A 24,804-nucleotide genomic window follows, 5' to 3' on the forward strand; every position below is an offset into this window, starting at 1 on the left:
CCCAGGCACCTTTAGTATTTTCTCTCAGTCCTAGAATCAACAACTTCTCCAAGGAGCCCTGGTTCCTTTTATTTGAGGAAATAAAATATTTACTTAGAAATAAAAAACTGGATCCTAGGTTTATTCATTACTATTGGGGTGTCATACCTTTTGGTCACTCTCAGTGGACATTGGTAGGAAACATGCATAACAACCCACACATATATTGATATCTCAGATACCAAACCAAACCCAAACCAACAGAGTTTATTTTAGCCTTCTCTTTTCTTTATTTATCAGTTCTTGTTATTTAAAACATTTACCTATTTGTTCAGTTTGAGTACACACATAAGGCAGTTTCAGAATTGCTGATCTATGCCCCTGTGAGAAATACATTTACTGACTAGATTACAGCATTAATGTGCAGTTCTTTTTAACATTACAGTATCCAGTGAAGATGTTATTTTCGAAAAAAACTTGGAATAAAGCTCTTTTCTTCCTCCATCCCCTTTAATGTCACTCCTTCCTCATTCCTGATACCTAGTTCCCATCACCCCACTTTTTTGCACCCCTTTCCCACCTACCCCCTATAGGTTACCAATCACTTTAGTTTCAGTTTATCCTCCCAGTACGGATTCTATACAAATGAGCAGATGTGTATGTACTGTCTTATTATCTCCTTCTTTCTTACACAAAAGAATAGTATACTATGGATACTCCTGCACTTTGCTTTTGTCACTTAACAGCATATTATCCTGGCAACACTCCGTATCAATTGATATAGATCATTCTCATTCTTTTTTTACAGCTCCATTATTCCACTGCATGGACATACCATAGTTTAATCACTTTGCTATGTATGGGCATTTAGACTGTTTCCAACATTTTGCAATTACATTACACTACTTTGATGCAGTGAATATCTTGTATGTATGCATTTTTATATTGTTGGAGGTGTATCTTCATGGTAAAATCCCAGAAATGGTCAAAAAATTAACAAATACATATTTTTAGGTATTACCAAATTTCCCTTCCAAAGGATTGTAACAATTCACATTCTCAACAGCAATGTATAGGAGTATCCATATCTTCACAGTTTCACCAACGAAGTATATGGTCATATTTTAAAATTTTTGTCATTGATAGGTATTATTTTAATTTGCATTTCTCTAATTATGAGTGAATTTGAACTTTTTTCATATACTTTAGGCCATTACTATGTCTTACTTTTTTGAGTTGTCTCTTCATGTCTGATTCACATTTTTACAACCGGTTTTTGGAACTCTGTCCCAAACTCAAATTTTTTGTTTTATTTCAAAACCTTAAATCTCACAACCACTGTTTATTACCAAGGTGAACTCTGATCTTCACAATGGGCTTATCAATAGGATTTCTGGTAGGAAGTATGGGTACCAGAGCCTCCAAACTTTTTGGATTTGCCGCGATGGGGATCCACTACCACCAGCAGGGTGCAGTCATACTGGATAGGGATGTCTGTGAGCTCCTTCTTGGAAGCCTCATCTACATATTTCTAGTAATAAGTACACCAGGGCTTTGGAGCTGGTACTGGTGAACTGTGCAAACCTGGACCACGTAACTACCACTGTTCATGCAGACTCAGACATCCACCCCAGGAAATCATTCCTTGCCCAGAAGCACAACAGGTTCAAGTAGCTTGTACTGTAGTGTGCACTGATGGATCATCTCCAGGGACTGTCCATTCACCTGGATAAGGCCATTGCCCTGTTTGCAATGTACCAGGATGTGCACTGGCCACCTTCCTGTGTCCAAGGACCTGCATGGACTGTAGAGGGCCCTTGGACTACATAGCTACCAGTGGGGCAAGAGCTCCTCACTGCCTGGCACTGCAACCTGAAAAGCTTTTGTCCCTCAAACTTTAAAAGCTATTTAAATATAAAAAGTATTGTCCTTTTTATGGGTATATATTATGAATATTTTCCCCCAGTTTCTCTTTGAAAAACTTTTATTTACGGGATTTTTTTTTTTTTGTTATGCAAGAATTTAACAGTGAAATTTATCAACCTTTTCTTTTAATGCTTCTGGATTTTAAGTCACAGTTAGCAAGCCTACATACCAACTATAGAGGAATTAACTTATGTTAATGGTAGATAATAATGGCTCTTTTAATAATAGTGCAGGGACAACTGGGTAGCCATTTGGGAAATGCTAAAAGTGGATCATTCATTGTTCCATGAAAAAAAGTAGATCATTTCCAAAAAAAGCTTCCAAAAACTTTCCAAACTTCAGCAAAGTTGTCAGATACAAGAATAAAAATCAACTCTGTTTTTATACACCAGGGATGAATAACTTCAAGAGAAAACTAAAAAAGCAATTCTAATAAAATACTTAGGAATGAATCTAACCAAGGACTTAAGATTTTATGCTGAACACACTGCTGAAAGAAATCAAGCAAGATCTAAATAAATGAAAAGACAATCATACTCATAGATAGGAAGACTTAACATCATTAAGATGTCAGTATTACCCAAGCAATCTACAAATTCACTATAATCCCCATCAAAAGTCCAACAGCCTTTTTGGCAGAAATGGAAAAGCAGATCCTTATTTTTATATAGAATCACAAGGGGCCCTGAATAACCAAAATAATCTTGTAAAGGAATAAAGTTGGAGAACCCACACTTCCCAACTTTGAAACTAACTACAAAGCCACAATAATTAAAACAATATGGGCATAAGAACAAACATAAAGAACAATGGACTAGAAAGAAACCCTCACACATATGGTCAACTGATTTTCGACAAGGGTGTCAAGACCATTTAGTGGGAAAGGATGGTTTTTCAACAAATAGTACTGGGAAAACTGTATATCCACATGCAAAAGAATGAAGTTGGACCCTAACCCAGACCTTATACAAAAATTAATTCAAAAATGGATCAAAGACCTAAATGTAAAAACTAAAATTACAAAAGTCTTTAAGAGAACATTGAGGAAAATCTTCATGGCACTGGATTTGACAACAGTTTAATGGATATGACAACAAAAGTAAAAACAGGTAAACTGGACTGCATCAAAATTTAAAACTTCTGGGCAAAAGACACAGTTAACAGTGAAAAGGCAACCCACAGAATAGAATATTTGCAAATCATGAATCTGACAAGGGGTAAATATCCAGAATATATAAAGAACTCCTACAACTCAAGAACAAAGTACAAATAGCCTGATTAAAAAAAAATTGTTTTTAATGTTTATTTTTTTGAGACACAGAGAGAGTCAGAGCACAAGCAGGGGAGGAGGAGCAAAGAGAGGGAGACACAGAATCTGAAGCAGGCTCCAGGCTCTGAGCCATCAGCACAGCTGATTCAACACGGGATTCAAACCCACGAACCACAAGACCGTGACCTGAGCCAAAGTCAGATGCTTAACCAACTGAGCCATCGAGGTGCCCCACAAATAGCCTGATTTTAAAATGAGCAAAGAGCACTAGAATAAATGTTTCTCAAACAAAAATATATACAAGGCCAACAAGGATTTGAAAAGATGGCCAACATCATTAATCATTAGGGAAATGCAAATCAAAACCACAATGAGGTATCAACTCACACCCAAAAGGACAGAAGAGAAAATAACAAGTGTTAGCAAAGATACAGAGAAACTGGAACACTTGGGCACAGCTGGTGGGAACAAAAAATGGTACAAGTCTCTATGGAAAACATTCATGTTGGTTTCTCAAAAAATTAAGAACAGAATTACCATATGATCCAATAATTCCATTTCTGGGAATATATCCAAAAGAACTGAATACAGAGTCTCAAAGAGGTATTTATATACCCACAATCACAGCATCATTATTCACAATGGCCAAAAGGTGGAAACAACCCAAGTGTCTATCAACCAATAAATGGATAAAGAAAATGTGGTAATTGCATACAATGGAATATTATTCAGCCTTAAAAAGAAAGGAAGTTCTGGGGTGCCTGGATGACTCAGTAGGTTGAGCGTCTGACTCTTGACTTTGGCTCAGGTCATGATCCTAGGGTCGTGGGATCGAGCCCCATGTCAGGATCCATGCTGAGTGTGGAGCCTGCTTAAGATTCTCTCTCTCCCTCTGCTCCTCCCCCCCCCCCGCCCCAAACAACAGAAAAGAGAAAGGAGATTCTGATACATCCTACAACACAGATGAACCATGAACACATGATGCTAAGTGAAATAAACCAGTCACAAAAAGACAAAAATTGTGTGATTCTACTTAAATGGCATACGTAGAATAGTCATATTCTTAGAGATGGAAGGTAGAATAGAGGTTAGTGGGGACAGGGGCGAGGGAAGAATGGGAGTTGTTGTTTAAGGCTATAGAGTTTCAGTTTTAGAAGATGAAAAAGTTCTGGAGATCAACAGTAAAAGAAGTGAAAGTACTTAATACTACTGAACTATATACTTAAAAATAGGATGGTAAATTTTATATTTTTTGTATGTTACCACAATTAACAATAAAAATTAAAAAATTAGGTAAGTTGGATCTCATTAAAATTAAGAATTTTGTGCATCAAAGGACACTTAAAAAAATGAAAAGACAACCTGCAGAATGGAAAAAAATACTTGCAAATCATACTTCTGACAAGGGATTAATACTGAAAATATATAAAGAGTTTCTATAACTTAACAAACAACCAAAACAACCTAATTAAAAATGGGTAAAGGAGTTGAATAGACATTTCTCCAAAGAAGATATACAAATGGCCAATAAGAACCAGAAAAGATGCTTAACATTGCTAGTGTTTAGGGAAATGCATAGCAAAACCCAGTAAGATAACAGTTCACACCTACTAGGATGATTATTTTAAAAAAAATTGGAAAATGACAAATGCTGGTACGAATATAGAAAAATTGGAACCCTCATGCATTGCTTGTGGGAATGTAAAATAGTGCAACCACTGTGGAAAAGAGTTTTACATTTCCTCAAAAGGTTAAACACAAAACTACTATATGACCCAGCAATTCCACTCCTAGGTATATATCCAAAAGAACTGAAATTAGGGATTCGAACACATATCTGTACACCAATGTTCATTACAACAACCCTACTGTCTATCAGATGAATGGATTAAAAAATGTAGTATGTACATAAAATGGTAATTATTCAGCCATAAAAAGTAATGAAATTTTCATATATGCTACAACATAGACAGGCCTTGAAAACATTATGCTTAGTAAAATAAGCCAAACACAGAAGGACAAATATTATATGATTCCACTTATATATGAGATACCTGGAAAAAGCACATTTACAGAGACACAAAGGAGAGACTGCCAGGGATTTGGGGGAGGTGTGGTGGTGGAGTGGGGAGGAGGAGATTATTTAATGGGTACAGGGTTTATGTTGGGGATGATAAAAAAGTTTTAAGTATAAATAGCAATGATGACTACACAGAATTGTGAATGTTTTTAATTCCACTTAACTGTACACTTAAATGGTTAAAATGATAAATATTGTATGTATTTTACCACAATAAAAATGAGAAGAAGAAAAGGTCCATCTTTACCCTAGTAATTTGAAATACTACCTTTCTCATATACTAACTTTCCATATGAATTTGGGTCTAATTCTGCACTTTTTATTCTTTTCCACTGGTCTATTTGTCCCTGCCAATGCTACAATGTTTTAATTAATAAGGCTATTCAACCCTTATAGTTTTTTTTTTTAAAGTTTCTCTTTTTAAGTGTTTTCCTGGCTAAAAGTAATATTGAAGAAGAAAACCAAAGCAGGAGGCATCACAATCCCAGACTTTAGCCTCTACTACAAAGCTATAATCAATCATCCAGACAGTATACTATTGGCACAAAAACAGACACACAGACCAATAGAATAGAGAACCCGGAACTGGACCCACAAATGTATGGCCAACTAATCTTTGACAAAGCAGGAAAGAGTATCCAGTGGAAAAAAAAGACTGTCTCTTCAACAAATGGTGCTGGGAGAACTGGAGAGCAACATGCCAAAGAATGAAACTAGACTACTTTCTTAACACGATACACAAAAATAAACTCAAAATGGATGAAGAAACTGAATGTAACACAGGAAACCATCAAAACCCTAGAAGAGAAAGCAGGCAACAACCTTTGACCTCAGCCACAGCAATTTCTTACTCAACACATCTCCAAAGGCAAGGGAATTAAAAGCAAAAATGAACTATTGGGACCTCATCAAGATAAAAAGTTTCTGCACTGCAAAGGAAACAATCAACAAAACTAAAAGGCAACCAACAGAATGAGAAAAGATATTTGTAAATGGCATATTGGATAAAGTGCTAGAATTCAAAATCTATAAAGAACTCACCAAACTCCACACCCAAAAAACAAATAATCCAGTGAAGAAAGGGGCAGAAGACATAAATAGACACTTTTCCAAAGAAAACATCCAGATGGGCAACAGACACATGAAACAATGCTCCACGCCACTCATCATCAGGGAAATACAAATCAAAGCCACATTGAGATACCACCTCACACCGGTCAGAATGGCTAAAATGAACAAATAAGGAGACTATAGATGCTGGTGTGGATGTGGAGAAACAGGAACCCTCTGGCACTATTGGTGGGAATGTAAACTGGTGCAGCCACTCTGGAAAACAGTGTGGAAGTTCCTCAAAAAATTAAAGATACAATTATCCTATGACCCAGCAATAGCACTGCTAGGAATTTACCCAAGGGATACAGGAGTGCTGATGCATAGGGGCACACATACCCCAATGTTTATGGCAGCGCTTTCAACAATAGCTAAATTATGGAAAGAGTCTAAATGTCCATCAACTGATGAATGGATGAAGATGTGGTTTATAAATACAATGGACTACTACTTGGCAATGAGAAAGAATGAAATCCTGCCATTTGCAGCAACATGGATGGAACACTGGTGGGTATTATGCTATGTGAAATAAGTCTGTCAGAGAAAGACAGATACCATATGTTTTCACTCATACGTGGATCTTGAGAAACTTAACAGAAGACCATGGGGGAAGGGGGGTAGTTACAAACAGAGGGAGGGAGAAAAACCATAAGACACTCTTAAATACAGAGAACAAACTGAGGGTTGATGGGGGGTGAGGGAGAGGGGAAAGTGGGTGATGGGTATTGAGGAGGGCACTTGTTGGGATGAGCACGGGGTGTTGTATGGAAGCCAATTTGACGATAATTTATATTTTAAAAATCTAAAAAAAAAAAGTGTTTTCCTGGCTATTTCTAAAATCAGTTTTATTGAGATATAATTCACATCCCATACAATTTTCCTATTTAAAATGTACAATTTGGTGATTTCTGGTACACTCACAGGGTTTTGAATCCAATTTTAGGACACTTTTCCTCTTCCAAAAGAAGCTCTGTACTAATTAACAACTGTTCTCCATTCTCCCTCTAACCCTTTCCCAGCCCTAAACCATTATTCTATTTATATATCTGTTAATATTAGTCTGTTTATATGTCTGCCTATGTGAACATTTCTTATAATTGGAATCATAAACTATGTGATCTTTTGTAACTGACTTCTCTCACATAGCACATTTTCAAATCATTCATGTTGTAGCATATATCAATACTTCCTTTCTTTTTATGTCAAATAATACTCTATTATATGGATATATCACATTTGTTGATTATCAGTTGATGGACATCAGGACTGTTTCTACTTTTTAGCTATTGTGAATAATGCTGCTAACAACATTCACAAAGGTTTTGTGTCCACTTCTGTTTTCAGTCTCTTGGGTTTATACCTAAGAATGGAATTGCTGGATCATATTATAATTGTGTATTTAACCATTTGAGGAACTGACAGATTGTTTTCAAAGTGACTGCACCATTTTACATTTCTAATAGCAATGTATGAGTGTTTCAACTTTTCCACTTCCTCACCAATACTTGTTATTTTCTGTCTTTATTATTGCATCTTAGTGGTGTCAAGTTATATCTCATGATTTTGATTTGCATTTCTCTAATGACTAACAAAAATATTTTGGTATAGTTGCTGGTCATTTGTATATCTCCTTTGGACCAATTCTATTCAAATCTTTTGTCCATTTTTTAAATTGGATTATTTCTTTTTATTATTGAGGAATAAGAATTCTTTATACATTCAAGATATAAGTACCTTATAAGATATGTGATTTGCAAATAGTTTTTTCCATCCTGTGAGTTGCCTTTCTACTTTCTTGATATCATCTGCAGCAAAAAAAAGTTTTGAATTTTGATATCATCCTATTTATGTATGTATGTATGTATGTATGTATGTATGTCATTTGAGCTCTGGGTGTCATGTTTAAGAAAACACTGCCTAACCCAAAGTCACTGAGATGTACTGCTATGCTTTTAGTTTCATTAGCTCTTATATTTAGGTTTATGATCTATTCTGAATTAATTTTTATGTATGGCATAAAACAGGTCCCCAACTTCATTCTTTTGCGTACTCAGCATGGTATTCCAATACTATTTATTGAAAAGACTATTATTTCCCATTTAATTTCTTTAGGACCTTTACTAAAAGTCAATTGATGACCAATAGTCATCATGACAAAAGCCAATAGTCAATTGGCTATTTTTGCATGTTTGTTTTTCCATATGAACCTTAAAATCAGCTTGTCTGACTCCATAAAACAACTTAATAGGATTTTTATTAACACTGCACTGATTTTATAAATTAACCAGGGAGGATTAACATTTTTATGATGTTGAATCATCCTATTCAACAACAAAGGACATTTTACCATTTGTTTAAATCTGCTTTAGTGTCTTTTAGGAGTGTTTTCAATTTTCCTTGTATAGATTTTATACCTTTCTTATTAAATTTATTCCTAAACATTTAATCCTCCATGTTGCTATTGTAAATGGGCTTTCCTCTAACATTATGTTCAGTTTAAGCTATCTGTATATATGAAAGTTGAATTTTATATGTTAATTTTAAATCCTGATCCTTCACTGAATTCTTTTATTGTAGGAGTTAGTTTATTATTGATTCTCTGGAGTACAGCTATACTATGATCTGCAAAGAGATATTGTTCTACTTGTTCTTTACCCGCTTTTATGCCTCTTACTGATTTCTCTTAATTTAATTCCCTTGGCTAATTTACCTCTAACAAAATGCTGAACAGTAGTGAAGATAGTGTGGATGCTTGTTCTTGACATTAATGGAGATGCCTGTAGTGTTTCCCCTTTTTAAATAAGATATAGTTTTAATGCTAAGATGTATACTTCATCAAGTTAAAAAAGTAGTATTCAAGGGGCGCCTAGGTGGCTTAGTTGGTTAAACATCTGACTTCAGCTCAGGGTATGATCTTGCAGTTCATGGGTTCAAGCCCCTCATCAGGCTCTGTACTGACAGCTCAGAGCCTGGAGCCTGCTTCAGATTCTGTGTCCCTGTCTCTCTCTGCCCCTCCCCCACTCATGCTCTGTCACTCTCTCCTCTCAAAAATAAATAAACATTAAAAAAAATTTTTTTAAGTAGTCTTCAATTCCTATTTTCTTGAGTGTCTCTATCATGAATGGGTACTTATTTTTGCCAAAGGTTTTCTTAGTATCTACTGAGATAACTGTATTATTTTTTCTTTACAGTTAATAACATGGTATATAACACTAATAGGTTCCCTCATATTGAACCAATCCTGCATTCCTGGGATAAATCCTGCCTTTGTTTTCCCTCTGTCTAGAATTTGCTTTCCCTGGTTTTCCTTCATCTATTCAGACCTTATAAAACATCTCCTCCTCAGAGATGCATTCCCTGGAACATTTAATCAAAAGCAGCCTTCCAGTTAACCTCTAGGACAGTACCCTATTTTAATTTCTTACTCAGCACTTATTACTGATATTTTCCCCATATATCCCATATGTATATACCTCTACATATACCTTCAACCATTATGACAACACTGAACCTGTCTTGGTAGTAGATTTCTTACTGTGTGCCCAAAATATATAGTACCTGGCATACGTTAGGCACTCAATAATTGTTGATAATAAATGTATTGCCATTTTGGGTTGACTATTATTACAAATGTGATTTTATCATAGCAAAAAATTAGAGTAACAAAAACCTATCTCTCACTACACTTATGGCATAAATCCAGATTTCTAACTTTAAAGAGAAAGTTACAAACTCAAATAAAATTGAAGTCAGCAGCTCTTTAGCTAGTCTAAATCCGTGAACTGAAAAAAATAACTGGTACTAAGAAATTCTAATACTAAAATCAAGGTTTCCTTTCTTTCAGTTAATATTTTCTAATTAAAATTTCTCATTAAAATTTGTTACAAAATTTATCAGTAAAGGAGTTAACATTTAAATTGGTTGAACAAACCAATGTAAACAACTTGCTGTATCTAATAAAAACCAAAATGTACTTCAACAGATTTTAGTATTATAACTTCACCAGCAAAAAAAATAATAATAATAACTCACAAAAATTAATTTTAACTTTATATAAAAGAAACCACAAAAGACAGAAAGGTGGTAAACTCTCTCAATTACCTGTAAAAGGTGATGATTTCTCTGAGTGTTTTACTTTTAGAAGTTTCCTATTAATAAATATATAACCACAGGGACAAGATTTACATGCAACAGGAACCTGGAAGGGGGAAAAAAAAGGAAAAAAATATATTACTATTTTACTTATCAAGTGTTTATGTGGTCTCTTTAACTAAACAATAAATTACTCAAAGGTAGAAATCTCATTTTTATTTAAACTCCACCTCCTCATAAAAATTACTCAAGATAGGAAATCATACCCATCCCATTCTCCTAGTCCTTTACAGTTCCATGCATATGGTGAATGTTTAATAACACTAATATGAGTGGCCACAGGAAGAATGTAAAGAAAAAAAATAAAATAAAACTATTTCCTAAAATGTCTCAGAATATTTACAACATGGATTAGATTAGAAGAAAACAACTGGTTAGGAAACTATTACATTAATCCCAGGATGAGAGGCTGTTGGCCTGTATGTATTTCATACAGGGGAATGTATTTCAAAAAAAACACAGACATTTTAAAGGGAGGAAAGAGGGGCACCTGGGTGGCTCAGTGTTGGTTTCAGCTCAGGTCATGATCTTACAGTTCGTTAGTTCAAGCCCAGCATTGGGCTCTGGACTGACAGCAGAGAGCCTGCTTGGGATTTCTCTCTCCCCCCCTCTCTCTCTCTACCCCACCCCTGCTTGTACTCTCTCTCTATCTCTCTCAAAAAAAAATTTTTTTGTCTTTTATTTTTTGGTCCATTGGTTATTTCAGGGTATGTTGTTTAATTTCTATAAATTTATGAGTTTGCTAGTTTTTCTTTCTGTTGTTGATTTCTAACTTCACCCTGTTGTGGAAAAATACTCTGAATGATATGTCTTTAAAAAATGAACTTTGATTCTTACCTTATGCCATATAAAAATAATATTTCAAAATGAAACTTCTAGAAAATACTAAAAAAAAAAAATCTGCCTTCAAGAGTTTGAACATGAGAGAGGAAGAGGGCCAGTACCAATTACTGGAAAAGGATCATTTACAATAGCCAGTTTAAGGGAAAGAAGGTGGAAGACTACAAAAAAGATGCCAAACATAGGTTCTCCTAGTTTCTGGTTGAGGAAAAACCTTGAACAAATCTCATAAGCCCTGCAGGTTTTCTGTTTTCTTTTCTGAAGTCTTTACTACCAGAAGTAAGTCATGATCTTTACATATCTTTATTTAATGTTTTAAAAATTATTTTTAACATTTATTTATTTTTAAGAGACAGAGCATGAGCAGGGGAGGGGGAGATGGACACACAGAATCCGAAGCAGGCCCCAGGCTCTGAGCTGTTTGTTAGCACAGAGCCCGACGTGGGGCTTGAACTCACAAACTGTGAGACCATGACCTGAGCCGAAGTTGGACGCTCAGCCAACTGAGCCACCCAGGCACCCCTATTTATTTAAATTTTTAGAGAGAGAGAGCTGGCAGGCACACACGAGGGGGTGAGGGGAAGAGGAAGAGAGAATGGTTTTTTTCTTTAATTTTTTTAATGTTTATTTTTGAGAGAGAGAGAGACAACACAAACAGGGTAGGTGCAGAGAGAGAGACACACACAGGATCCGACGCAGTTTCCAGACTCTGAGCTGTCAGCACAAAGCCCAAAGTAGACCTTGAACTCAAGGACCACCAGATCATGACCTGAGCCAAAGTCGGGTGCTCAACTGACTGAGCCACCCAGGCACCCCCACATATTTCTAAGTGAAAAAATGATTATGTCATTTAACAGCTTTATTAAGTTATAAGAAACATGCAATAAACTATACATATTTTAAATGCACAATTAGACAAGTTTTAACAATTATATATGCCCATGAAACCATCATCACAATCAAGACAGTGAATATATCCATCATCCCCAAGTTTCATGTGCCTTTGTAATCTACCCTCCTGCCTCTCCTTAGCACCTTCAATATTCCCAAGCAACTACTGATCACCATTCTGCCACTACAGATCAATTTGAATTTTCTAGAGTCTTATATAAATGGAATCATAAGTACATGCTTTTTTTGTTTAGCTTCTTTCACTCAGCATAATTATTTTCAGATTTTTCCATGCTGTTGCATGTAACAAGTTCATAGCTTTTATTGCTGAATATTATTCCATAAAGACATACCACAGTTTATCTACCTACCTTGCTGATGTACGTTTTGACTGTTTTCAGTTTTTTAGTTATTACAAATAAAGCTGCTATGAACTTTCACGCAAAGTCTTTGTATATACATACACATTTTTTTCTCTTGAATAAATAGCTAAAAGTGGAATGGCTGGATCATAAGGTAGATTTAACTTTTTAAGAAAACTACCAAACTATTTCCCAAAGTGGTTGGACCATTTTACATTCCCAACAGCAGTGTATAAGAGGTCTAGTTCCTCCTCATCAATAGTTGGTATGCTCAGTGTTTTTAACTTTAGTCATTCCAGTAGGGTTTCCTTGTGATAATATGCATATCCCTAATGCTATTGAGCATTTCTCCATGAGCTTACTTGCTATCTACTATACATCTACTCTGGTGAAGTTTCTATTCAAATTTTTGCCTATTTTTTAATTGGGTTGTTTGTTTCTTAATATTAACCTTTGAGAAACCTTTACATATTCTGGATATAAGTCTTCTATTACATACATGCTTTGCAAAGGTTTTTATCTGTTTGTGTCTCCTTTCTCTGAACAGAGATTTTCAAAGAACTAAAGTTTTAATTTTGATTAAGCCCAGTTTATCTTTTTTTCTTTTATGGGTCATGCTTTTGGTGTTGTAATTAACAAACAATTGCCTAACTTAAGCTCACAGTTTTTATAGTATTTTCTAGAAGTTCAATAGTTTAAAATTTTTCACGTAGGTCTACAATCCATCTTGAAATATTATTTGTATATGGCACAAGGTAAGAATTAAAGTTCATTTTTTAAGACATACTATTCAACCACAACAGGATGAAGTTAGAAATCAACGACAGAAAGGGACACTAGCAAATTCATAAACTTGTGGAAATTAAACAACATATTCTGAAATAATCAATGGATAAAAAAAGAAATGATGGGGCGCCTGGGTGGCGCAGTCGGTTAAGCGTCTGGCTTCAGCCAGGTCACGATCTCGCGGTCCGTGAGTTCGAGCCCGCATCGGGCTCTGGGCTGATGGCCCGGAGCCTGGAGCCTGTTTCCGATTCTGTGTCTCTCTCTCTCTCTGCCCCTCGCCCGTTCATGCTCTGTCTCTCTCTGTCCCAAAAATAAATAAACGTTGAAAAAAATTTAAAAAAAAAATTAAAAAAAAAAAGAAATGATAAGGAAAATGAGAAAACACAGAGATGAATGAAAACAAAAATACAACCTACCAAAACTCACGGGACACAGTCAAGGCAATGCTAAGGAGGAAAGTTATAGCTGTAGTTATAGCTGTTATGTTAAGAAAGAAGATCTCAAATCAACAACCTAACTTTACCACTTAAAGAACTAGAAAGAAAAGAGCAAACAAAACCCAAAGCCAGCATAAAAGAGGATATAATATAGATTAGAAATAAATAAAATAGAGAATAGAGAAACAATAAAGAAAATCAATGAAACAAAAGTTGGTTTCTTTGAAAAGATGAACAAAATTGATAAGCCTTTCACTAGAGACAAAAAAGAGAAGACTTAATTACAGACATACCTCATTTTATTACACTTTGTTTTACTGTACTTCACAGATACTCTTTTTTACATATTGAAGGTTTATGGCAACCCTGCAAGTCTACCAGCACCATTTTCCAATAGCATTGGCTCACTTTGTATCTTTGTCACATTGTGGTAATTCTTGAAATATTTCAAACTTTTTCATTATTATCTTTGTTATGGCAATCTGAGATCAGTGATCTTTGATGTTACTATTTGAATTGTTCTGGGATGCCCTGAAACCACACCCATGTTAGACAGCAAATTTAATTGATAAATGTGTGTGTTCTGAATGTTCCACCAAATAGCCATTCTCCCTTCTATCTCCCTCTCCTCAGGCCTCCCTATACCCTAAGACACAACAATATTGAAATCAGGTCAGTTAATAACCCTATAACGGCCTTTAAGTATTCAAGTCAAAGGAAAAGTCACATATCTCACTTTAAATCCAAAGCTAGAAATGATTAAGCTTAGTGAGAAAGGCATGTCAAAAGCCAACACAAGCCAAAAGCTAGGCCTCTTGCACCAAACAGCCAAATTAAAAATTCATTTAAAAAAATTCTTGAGGGAAATGGTACTACTCCAGTGAACACATGAATGATAAGAAAGTGAAACAGCCCTATAGCTCATATGCAGAAAGTTTTAGTGGTGTGGATAGAAGATCAAACCAACCACAACATTCCCTTAAGCCAAAGGCTAATTCAGAGCAAGGCCCTAACTTTCTTCAATTCTATGAATGCTGAGAGAGGAAAGGAAGTTGCAGAAGTCTGAAGCTAGTAGAGATTGGTTCATGAGGTTTAAGGAAAGAAGCCAGGTCCATAACATAACAGTACAAAGTGAAGCAGCAAGTGCTGATGGAGAAGCAGCAGTGGGTTGGTTATCTGGAAGATCTAGCTAAGATAATTAATGAAGGTGGCTACACTAAATAACAGATTTTCAGTGTAGATGAAACAGCCTTATATTGGAACAAGATGCCATCTAGGACTTTCATAGCCTCAAAAGACAGGCTGGGTTCCTTGTAGGCTAATGCATCTAGTGACTGTAAGTTGAAGACAATGCTCATTTACCATTTCAAAGATCCTAGGGCCCTTAAGAATTACACTAAATCTGCCTATGCTCTATAAATGGAAAAACCAAGCCTAGAGAGCACACCTGTTTACCACATGGTTTACTGAATAGTTTAAGCCCACTGTTAAGATCTACTGCCCAGAAAAGATTCCATTCAAAATATCACTGTTCATTGACAATGCACCTGATCATCCGAGAGCTCTGATGGAGATGTACAGTGACACTAATGTTTTCATGCCTGCTAACACAACATACATGCTGCAGCCCATGGATCAAGGAGCTATTTTGACTTTCAAGTCTTCTTATTCAAGAAATACATTTTGTAAGGCTCTAGCTCCCATAGATAGTGATTCCCCTGATGGATCTAGGAAAAATGAATTGAAAACCTTATGGAAAAAATTCACCATTCTGGATGCTATCAAGAACATTCATGATTCAGGAGTGTCTGGGCAGCTCGGTAAGCATCCGACTTTGGTTCAGGTCATAATCTCACTGTTAGTGTCAGGCTCTGTGCTAACAGTTTGGACACTAGGGACATCTGGGTGGCTCAGTTGGTTAAGTGTGCAACTCTTGGTTTCAGCTCAGGTCATAATCTCACGGTTCGTGAGGTTGAGCCCCACGCCGGGCTCCACTCTGGCAGCATGGAAACTTCCTGGGATTCTCTCTCCCTCTTTCTCTGCCCCTCCCCTGCTTGCTCCCTCTCTCAAAATAAACTAATTAATTAAAAAAAGGACTGACTCCAATTTTGAAAGAAGTTTTACTATGGGTAAATGCTATTCACAGCATTGCATGCTACAGAGAAACTGTGAAAGGAAGAACTTCATTGTTGTCTTATTTTAAGAAACTGCCACAGTTACCTGAACCTCCAGCAATCACTACCCTGATTAATCAACAGCTATCAACATCAAGGCAAAACCTTCCACCAGCAAAAAGATCACAACTCACTGAAAGCTCAGATGACAGTTAGCATTTTTGAGCAATGAAGTACTTCTTTTTATTAAAGAGAGAGAGTGTGCCAGTAAGGGAGAAGGGCAGAAGAAGAGAGAATTTTAAGCAGGCTCCATGCTCTGAGCAGAACCCGACATGCAGGGCTTAATCCCATGACCCTGGGATCATGACTTGAGCCAAAATCAAGACTCAGATGCTCAACCAACTGAGCCACCCAGGTGCCCTAAATGAAGTATTTTTTAATTAAGGTATATACATTGTATTGTTAGACAAATGCTACTGCACACTTAATAGACTACAGTATAATATAAACATAACTTTTATATGCCTTGGGAAACCTAAAAATTCATCTGGCTTGCTTTATTGCAACATTCACTTTATTGCAGTGGTCTGGGAACTGAACCCGTAATATCTCCAAAGCATGCTTATACTAAATCAGAAACAAAAGTGGCGGGGGGTGGGGGGGGGGGCGCGGTTACTACTGATTCTATAGAAATAAAAAGAATTATAAGACAGTACTATGAACAGTATGCTAATGAACTGGATAACATAGATGAAATAGACTAATTCCTAGAAACACAAAACCTAGCAAGACTAAATCATGAAAAAATGGAATATTTAACAGACCTACTAGTAAGGAAACTGAATCAGTAATCAAAAATCTCTAAACAAAGAAGTGTCCTGGACCTGATGGCTTCCTGGCAAATTCTACCAAACATTTAAAGAAGAACTAACACCAGTCCTTCTCAAACTTTTCCAAAACTTGCTGTAACATGAACCATTAGGGACATTTAAGTGAAATAAGCCATTTACACAAGATACACACAGTATGACTCCATTTACAGGAGGGACCTATAGCAGTTAAATTAATAGAGACAAAATAGATGGGTAGGGGCACCTGGATGGCTCGGTCAGTTAAGCATCCAACTTTGGCTCAGGTCATAATCTCAGTCTGTGAGTTCGAGCTCCACGTCGGGCTCTGTGCTGACAGCTCAGAGGCTGGAGCTGCTTCGGGTTCCAGGTCTCCCTCTCTCTCTGCCCCTCCCCTGCTCACACTCTGTCTCTGTCTCTGTCTCTGTCTCTGTCTCTCTCTCAAAAATAAATATTTTAAAAAAATTTTTTAAAAGAAAATAGATGGGTAGTTGCCAGGGGCTGGGTGGAGGGGCCAATGGAAGTTATTGTTTAATGGGTATAGAGTTTCAGCTTTCAAGATGAAAACTATTCTGGAGATGGACAGTGGTGATTGGTGCACAATAATATGAATGAACTTAATACCACTGAACTGTACACTTAAAGATAGTTAAGATGATAAATTTTACATCATATATCTTACCACAATAAAAACAATTGGGAAAAAGTTTGTTTTGGGGGGGGATTTTTTACATGTGCATATCTAATTATTCTACCATCACCTGTTGGAAAAAAAAATCCTTTTTCTACTACTGTGGTCACCCTGCAGAGGCACATGGATCTCATATCCAAAATTTGGTTCAGATGTTGGCACTGATGATGCTACCCATGTACCAGGAGGGTATGAAAAGGCTTTGGTAATGAGGGCTTGGGGGAGAACAGGGAAAGATCCCAAGCAGGCCCAAAAGACTTGAGAAGTGAGGAAGGGAGGTTAGTTCCATTTTTACCGCAGTTAGGGGGAAGGATTGCTCTCCTACAGGAGAGCAGCTGTGGTTGACATGGTTTGAACGCTCTGTTGGCATGAAAGGAGGGAGTATCCAGGCTTTCTTATCAACTTGCCAAAATGTGGCCAGCAGGAGAAAGAAATGTTGGGGTTTCAAAGCCATCTGCAATCAAACTTGATCAAAAAATGGGAGTCAGGCATTTTATTAAAATTTACTCCTGACGTTTACCTGATGGTTGAAATCAGCTGTTTTACTTAATTGAACATGAACTTGTTTAAGCAAACCATTACGGCAATATGTAAGGTCTCTTGTATAGCCTGAGACCAGTAAAGGAGGTGAGGATTTTGCTGAATGCATTGTGTATTTTGAGAAGTAAAAAGAGTGCCTTGGTCACTACCAATAATGTCTAGAACTACAACTGGGATAAGGAATGCCTTAGTGAGGCCTTGTACTGTGGCTTTAGTATGTGCAGAGAAATGTTTGATTTATATTTTGGGTGTCTGTGAGGTAAGAAATTCCCGAAATTCTTTACCCCAAAGGGCCAACCTTGGGTAAGGAGTTGTTGCTGCCATTGGCAAGACCAGACAACCAGACCATTGGCAATAAAAATATAGAGTTGACTGCTGGACAGAGCATCTAGTGCTAAGATAATTGCCTGAAATTTGGCCACTTGTGCTGACCCTTGAGTCCTGTCTTTTTAATTTTTTTATTAATTTTTAATGTTTATTTATTTTTGAGAAAGAGAGACAGAGCATGAGTGGGAGAGGGGCAGAGAGAAAGGGAGACACAGAATCTGAAACAGGCTCCAGGCTCTGAGCTGTCAGCACAGAGCCTGACATGGGGCTCGAACTCACAAACAGTGAGATCATGACCGGAGCCGAAGTCAGCGCTTAACCAACTGAGCCACCCAGGTGCCCCTTAATTTTTTTTTTAAGTTTATTTATTTACTTTGAGAGAGACAGAGATAGCGTGAGCAAGGGAGGGGCAGAGAGAGAGGGAGAGAGAGAGAATCCCAAGCAGGCTCTGAGCTGTCAGCTGTGAAGCCTGACATGGGGCTCAAACCCACGAACTGAGATCATAACCTGAGTGGAAACCAAGAGTCAGATGCATAATCATCTGAGCCACCAAGGTGCCCCAAGTCCTGTGTTTGATCAGCAACATCCCACTTAAGAAATGGACAGCAGCAGCTTTCCCATGGGCTCCAACAACTGTGATGTCATAGAAAACTGTACAAACTCCCTTTGCTGCACACTCAGTTGATCACAAGGAGTTCCTTAAGTATCTAAGGGGTCCAGTAAAGGGGTGATGCCCTCCAGCACTGTGGCATCTGACAAAAGACTGAAAAAAAGGGAGACCAACCGTCCTACAGGTGGAATATGCCAGGGGGCTCAGGTTGGCTATATGGTGGTTCTATTTTGGTCTTCACAAGGAGACTTTGAGGCTATATTGAGCTTACAGGTTGCTACCTCCATGACCTAAGGCATAGTGGGCAGCTGAGAAAAGAGGGTAATAGGCTCAGAGCCTCTATTTTCCAGGAAAATTAGTATGTAGCCAACAATTACTGCTAATGGTGTATACCATGGGGCCAAGAAGGGCAGTTTCTTGCATCAGAAGCTTACAGACAACTTATGGCCATAATGGACGGTCTAGAGATTCCAGGAGACATAGGAGGAGGCTGCTAACACTTCTACAGTAAAGAGGTCTTTGGGGCACTATGGGAGTGTCTGTTACATTGCAATTTCCACAAATTCTAAAACACTTTGTTGTAGAGTCTCCATTCAAGGTATCTATAAGTAACACAATGGGCTTAAGAATAATTTGTAAATGAGGAATACATTGGCTTCAGAATCCAAAAGAGCCCCAAAGATATTATGCTTGTTTGAATATTGCTGAGAGCGTCAATAGTTATTCCTTGATAGTATCAGCAATAGAGCTGTTCTCAGCAAACCAAATAATTTTTCAGGTATTTAACCAAGATAACAAAGACTTCTATTATGTGTAGGGTAATGGCCCATGCCCTTTCTCTGGAATCCTTTGTAAGTAGCTGTATGTCCTGAATAAGTGTGTCAAATCAATCTCCTTGGAGGAGGATATCATCACTGGGATGTCATACCTGTGCTTCTGGAGAAATGTGGTGCTTTAACATCTTGCCTGTAAAGACTGTGTGCAATGGCAAGGTTGTTGACATATCCATAGGAAGCTAGGTAAAGGTATATTATGTTTATTTGAAGGTGAAGGCAAACTATGGTTGAGAGATTCTTGAAATAGGCACTGACCAGAACAGGTTAGCAAAATACTTATGAGACATTGATTGGATGTAGTCAGTAATTTCAATAATATTGATCATAGAGGCCTTAATGGGTAGAGCCACAAAATTAAGGTTGTGGTAATCCACAAAATTAAAAATCAGGTAAAATTGGGCAATGAGGTAGAGAAGCAGTGAAGATAAACACTGTTCTTTAAACAAGTCTTGTGTACCTTCAATCCGTCAAGTCCCTGTTTTAATTTATATTGGGCCAATATTAACTATTTTAATGGGGGTCACAGAGCCCCACTTGGTAAAGCTAATTAAAAGTGCCACAGACTAATTTTATAATTTTTGAATGTTTATTTATTTTTGAGAGAGAGCAAGTATGAGCAGGTGAGAGGCAGAGAGAGAGAGAGGGCTCTGTGCTGACAGCAGAGACCCCAACGCAGTGCTCGAACTCACAAACTGCAAGATCATGACCTGAGCCAAAGTTGGACGCTTAACTGACTGAGCCACCCAGACACTCCAACAGACTAATTTTAATGTATTACTTGATGGGTCTGAGCATCCGTGCCCACTCTGAGATATTTTATGGCAATATACATTATGACTATAGGGAATTTAGGCAGCAATAGTTTTGACAGTTAAGATGAGACATAACTATTTATTCTCTATATTTTGTAACTCCTTTAAAACTATAGGGATACTTTGTTTAAATTTAGTAGGATCCCAGGTATAACTGTAATTTGAGCCCCAGTATCAACTTATGCTAAAAAGGTTTACCACTCATACCCTTCAGCAGATGTTAAAGTTAACCCAGAACCTATGCTGTACAGACACACAAAGAAATCAGCCCTTTCATCTTTTCATTGCACAAAATCTAATAGCAAATTTTGAACTTCTAATTGGGTTAAACTGTGGACATGTTTCAACCTTTTGTTTCTTAGGTCTCTCTAGACTTTTGGCTGTCTCCTCAACTGAGTCTGTGGTGCTACTCCTGAAGTATTTTTCCCTGTGCCACAGCCAGAAATTCTCTTAGGGCAGTAAGTCAGGGCAATTACATGGCTCATCTAATTTGTTTCTCAATTGTGTGAGTCACTATCCTTCATTACCTGATGTCCAATGTCCTGAAATCCATTATTTCAAACGTTTCATCTGTTTTTTATGGATGTTACAGTTAGGAGAAAAAATCTGGTCTCTGTTACTCCACCTTGGCAAAAAAATAGAAGTCTTTCATCATATCATTTTTTGGCTTTTTTGCTTTTTTGTTTACTTTTTATTTAAGGAAATTGTAAGATCAGATGCAATTACAAGAAATACTATCAAGAAACCCTTATCCACTTGCCTAGTTTCCTCCAATAGTAACACTTTGCAAAACTATTATGTATATGTATACATAATATACATGTGTAAATATGTATACGTACATATGCATATATAGATATTATATGTTGATATCATATATATATAATATATACATATATTGATATCACAAACAGGATATCAATTTGATACAATCCACTGTGGTTTTATTCAAACATTTCATATTTCAATATTTAAACCCCTGCAAAAAAGAACAACTTTTATTTTTTATTATTTATTAAATATAATTTGTCAAATTGGCTTCCATACAACACCCAGTGCTCATCCCAACAAGTGCCCTCCTCAATGCCCATCACCCATTTTCCCCTCTCCTCCACCCCCCATCAACCCTCAGTTTGTTCTCTGTATTTAAGAGTCTCTTATGGTTTTCCTCCCTCCCTCTCTATAACTTTTTCTTTTTTTTTTTTTTTAAATTTTTTTTTTCAACGTTTATTTATTTTTGGGACAGAGAGAGACAGAGCATGAACAGGGGAGGGGCAGAGAGAGAGGGAGACACAGAATCGGAAACAGGCTCCAGGCTCTGAGCCATCAGCCCAGAGCCCGACGCGGGGCTCGAACTCACAGACCGCGAGATCGTGACCTGGCTGAAGTTGGACGCTTAACCAACTGCACCACCCAGGCGCCCCAAACTTTTTCTTTTGAAAAACAACTTTTAAAGATATTGCTCACATGATGAGCACTCGGTGTTGAATGTAAGTGATGAATCACTGAATTCTACTCCTGAAACCAATATTGCACTATATGTTAACCAACTAGAATTTAAATAAAAATTTGAAAAGAAAAAAAAATATTGCTCCCAAATAGTTTCACTAATGACAATCCTTTAATCGAGAATTATTCACCAAAAACCAGAAAAGATTTTCAACAAAACAGTACAAACAAGAATAAATACAATCAGGGGAGCCTGGGTGGCTCAGTCGGTTAAGTAGCTGACTCTGGCTCAGGTCACTATCTCACCGCTCATGAGTTGGAGCCCTGCATCGGGCTCTGTGCTGACAGCTCAGAGTCTGGAGCCTGCTTCGGATTCTGTGTCTCCCTCTCTCTCTACCCCTCTTCTGCTCACATTCTGTCTCTCTCTCAAAAATAAACATTAAAAAAATTTTTTTAAAAAGAAGTACATTCAGAAAACTATAATTCAATATGTAAAAATGTCCATTCTCGAGGCACCTGGGTGGCTCAGTCAGTTGAGGGCAGGACTTCAGCTCAGGTCATGATTTCACGATTCATAGGTTCGAGCCCCACACTGGGTTTTGCGCTAACAGCGCAGAGTCTGCTTCAAGTTCTGTCTCTCTCTCTATCCCTCCCCTGCTCATGCTTGCACACTCTCTCTCAAAAATAAATAAACATTTTTTAAAAAGGTCTATCCTGTTTTTCTTGAATAAATCTTACTAGTAGTGCTTTATACTCATGTATTTTCAAGATGTCTCATACACTAGAACATATACATTTTGTCCAATTAAATTATTTAAAATTAATTAAGCCGTCTAATTGCTGTAGCTAGATCTTCCAGTACTTTCTCATATAAAAGTGGCGAAAGTGGACATTCTTGTCTTGCTCCTGACCTTAAGGGAAAAGTTCTCAGTTTTTCCCCATTGAGTATGACGTTCACTGAGGGTTTTTCATATAAGGCTTTTGTTATGTTGAAGTATGTTTCCTCTAGACCTACTTTGTAGGTTTTTATCATGAATGGATGTTGTACTTTGTCAAATGCTTTTTCTGCATCTATTGAAATAATTACTTGGTTTTTATCCTGTCTCTTATGGATGTAATGTATCACACTGATTGACTTACAAATATTGAACCACCCTTGCATCCCAGGAATAAATCCTACTTGATCATGGTGAATGATTTCTTTAATGTATTGTTGGATTAGATTCACTAATATTTTGTTGAGGACGTTTATATCTGTTCATCAGAGATACCAACCTGTAGTTCTCTTTTCTTGTAGTATCTTTGTCAGATTTTTGTATCAGGAACCACAGAATGAATTTGGGAGTTTTCCTTTCTCTTCTATATTTTGGAATAGTTTGAGAATAATAGGTATTAACTCTTCTTTAAATGCTTGGTAGAATTCACCTGTCAAGGTGAAGAAGGTCTTGGACTTATGTTTCTTGGGAGTTTTTTGATTACTAATTCTATTTCATTACTGGTAACAAGTCTATTCAAATTTTCTATTTCTTCCTGATTCCATTTTGGGAAATTGTGTTTTTTAGAAATTTATCCATTTCTTCTAGGTTATCCAATTTGTTGTCATATAACTTTTCATAATATACATATCCAAAATATATACCCAAAATATATAAAGAACTCATAAAATTCAACACTCCAAAAATGAAAAATCCAATTAAAAATGGGCAGACGACATGAATACACATTTTTCCAAAGACATACAGATGGCCAACAGACACATCTGAAAAGATGCTCAACATCAAGGAAATACAGATCAAAGCTGCAATGAAATACCACTTCACAACCTGTCAGAATGGCTAAAATCAACAACACAAGAAACAACAGGTGTTGGTGAGAATGTGGAGAAAGGGGAATCTTCTTGCACTGTTGGTGGGAATGGAAATTAGTACAGTCAACTCTGGAAAACAGTATGGAGGTTCCTCAAAAAGTTAAAAATAGAACTTCCCTACAATCCAGTAATTGCACTGCTAGGTATTTAACCAAACAATACAAAAATATTTACTCAAAGGGATACATGCATCCCACTGTTTATAGCAGCATTATCTACAATAGCCAAAGTATGGAGACAGTCCCAGTGTCCATCAACTGATAAACGGATCAAGTACTGGAGTATTGTGTGTGTGTGTGTTACAGAATATTTTTCTGCCATAAAAAAGAAAGAAATTTTGGCATTTGCAATGATGTGGACAGAACTAGAGAGTATAAAATGCTAAGCGAAATGAGCAGTCAGAGAAAGACAAGTACCATATAATTTCACTCGTGTGGAATTTAAGAAACAAAACAAAGGAAAAAAAGAAAGAGAGAGAGAAAACCAAGAAACAGACTCTTAACTATAGAGAACAAACTGATGGTTGCCAAGGAGGAGGTGAGTGAGGGGATGGGTGAAATAGGTGATGGATACTAAAGAGTACACTTATTGTGATGAGCACTATGTATAGAATTATCGAGTCACTATATTATACACCTGAAACTAATATATGTATATGCTAACTATACTGGAATTAAAATAAAAACTTCATAAAAAATAAATTACAAAAATAAAGTGTATAAGTAAAAAAAGAAAAAAAAACTAACCTAACAAATTCTGGTAGAGATCTTTCTCTTCAGCAAAAATACTGAGAAAGCAGATCTCCAGCTTCTATTAAAGAGAAAGAACTTTAGTAACTGATTTATAAGATACAACTGTACTCTTGATATATCCAAGT

General features: G+C 36.7%; 1 protein-coding gene and 1 pseudogene across 1 annotated transcript in view; both read right to left on the reverse strand.

Annotated features, from left to right (window-relative positions):
* The window catches only part of LOC122495092, a 53,264-nt gene that overhangs the window by 7,198 nt on the left and 21,262 nt on the right, over positions 1-24,804 (reverse strand). Inside the window, exon 2 of the mRNA XM_043600800.1 lies at positions 10,467-10,563. Coding sequence (XP_043456735.1) covers positions 10,467-10,563 — 97 coding nt within the window. The remainder of the gene's footprint in view (positions 1-10,466; positions 10,564-24,804) is intronic.
* Positions 368-1,807, reverse strand: LOC122495094 (annotated as a pseudogene).

This window comes from Prionailurus bengalensis, chromosome E2 (genome assembly GCF_016509475.1).
Source record: "Prionailurus bengalensis isolate Pbe53 chromosome E2, Fcat_Pben_1.1_paternal_pri, whole genome shotgun sequence".
Classification (NCBI taxonomy): domain Eukaryota; kingdom Metazoa; phylum Chordata; class Mammalia; order Carnivora; family Felidae; genus Prionailurus; species Prionailurus bengalensis.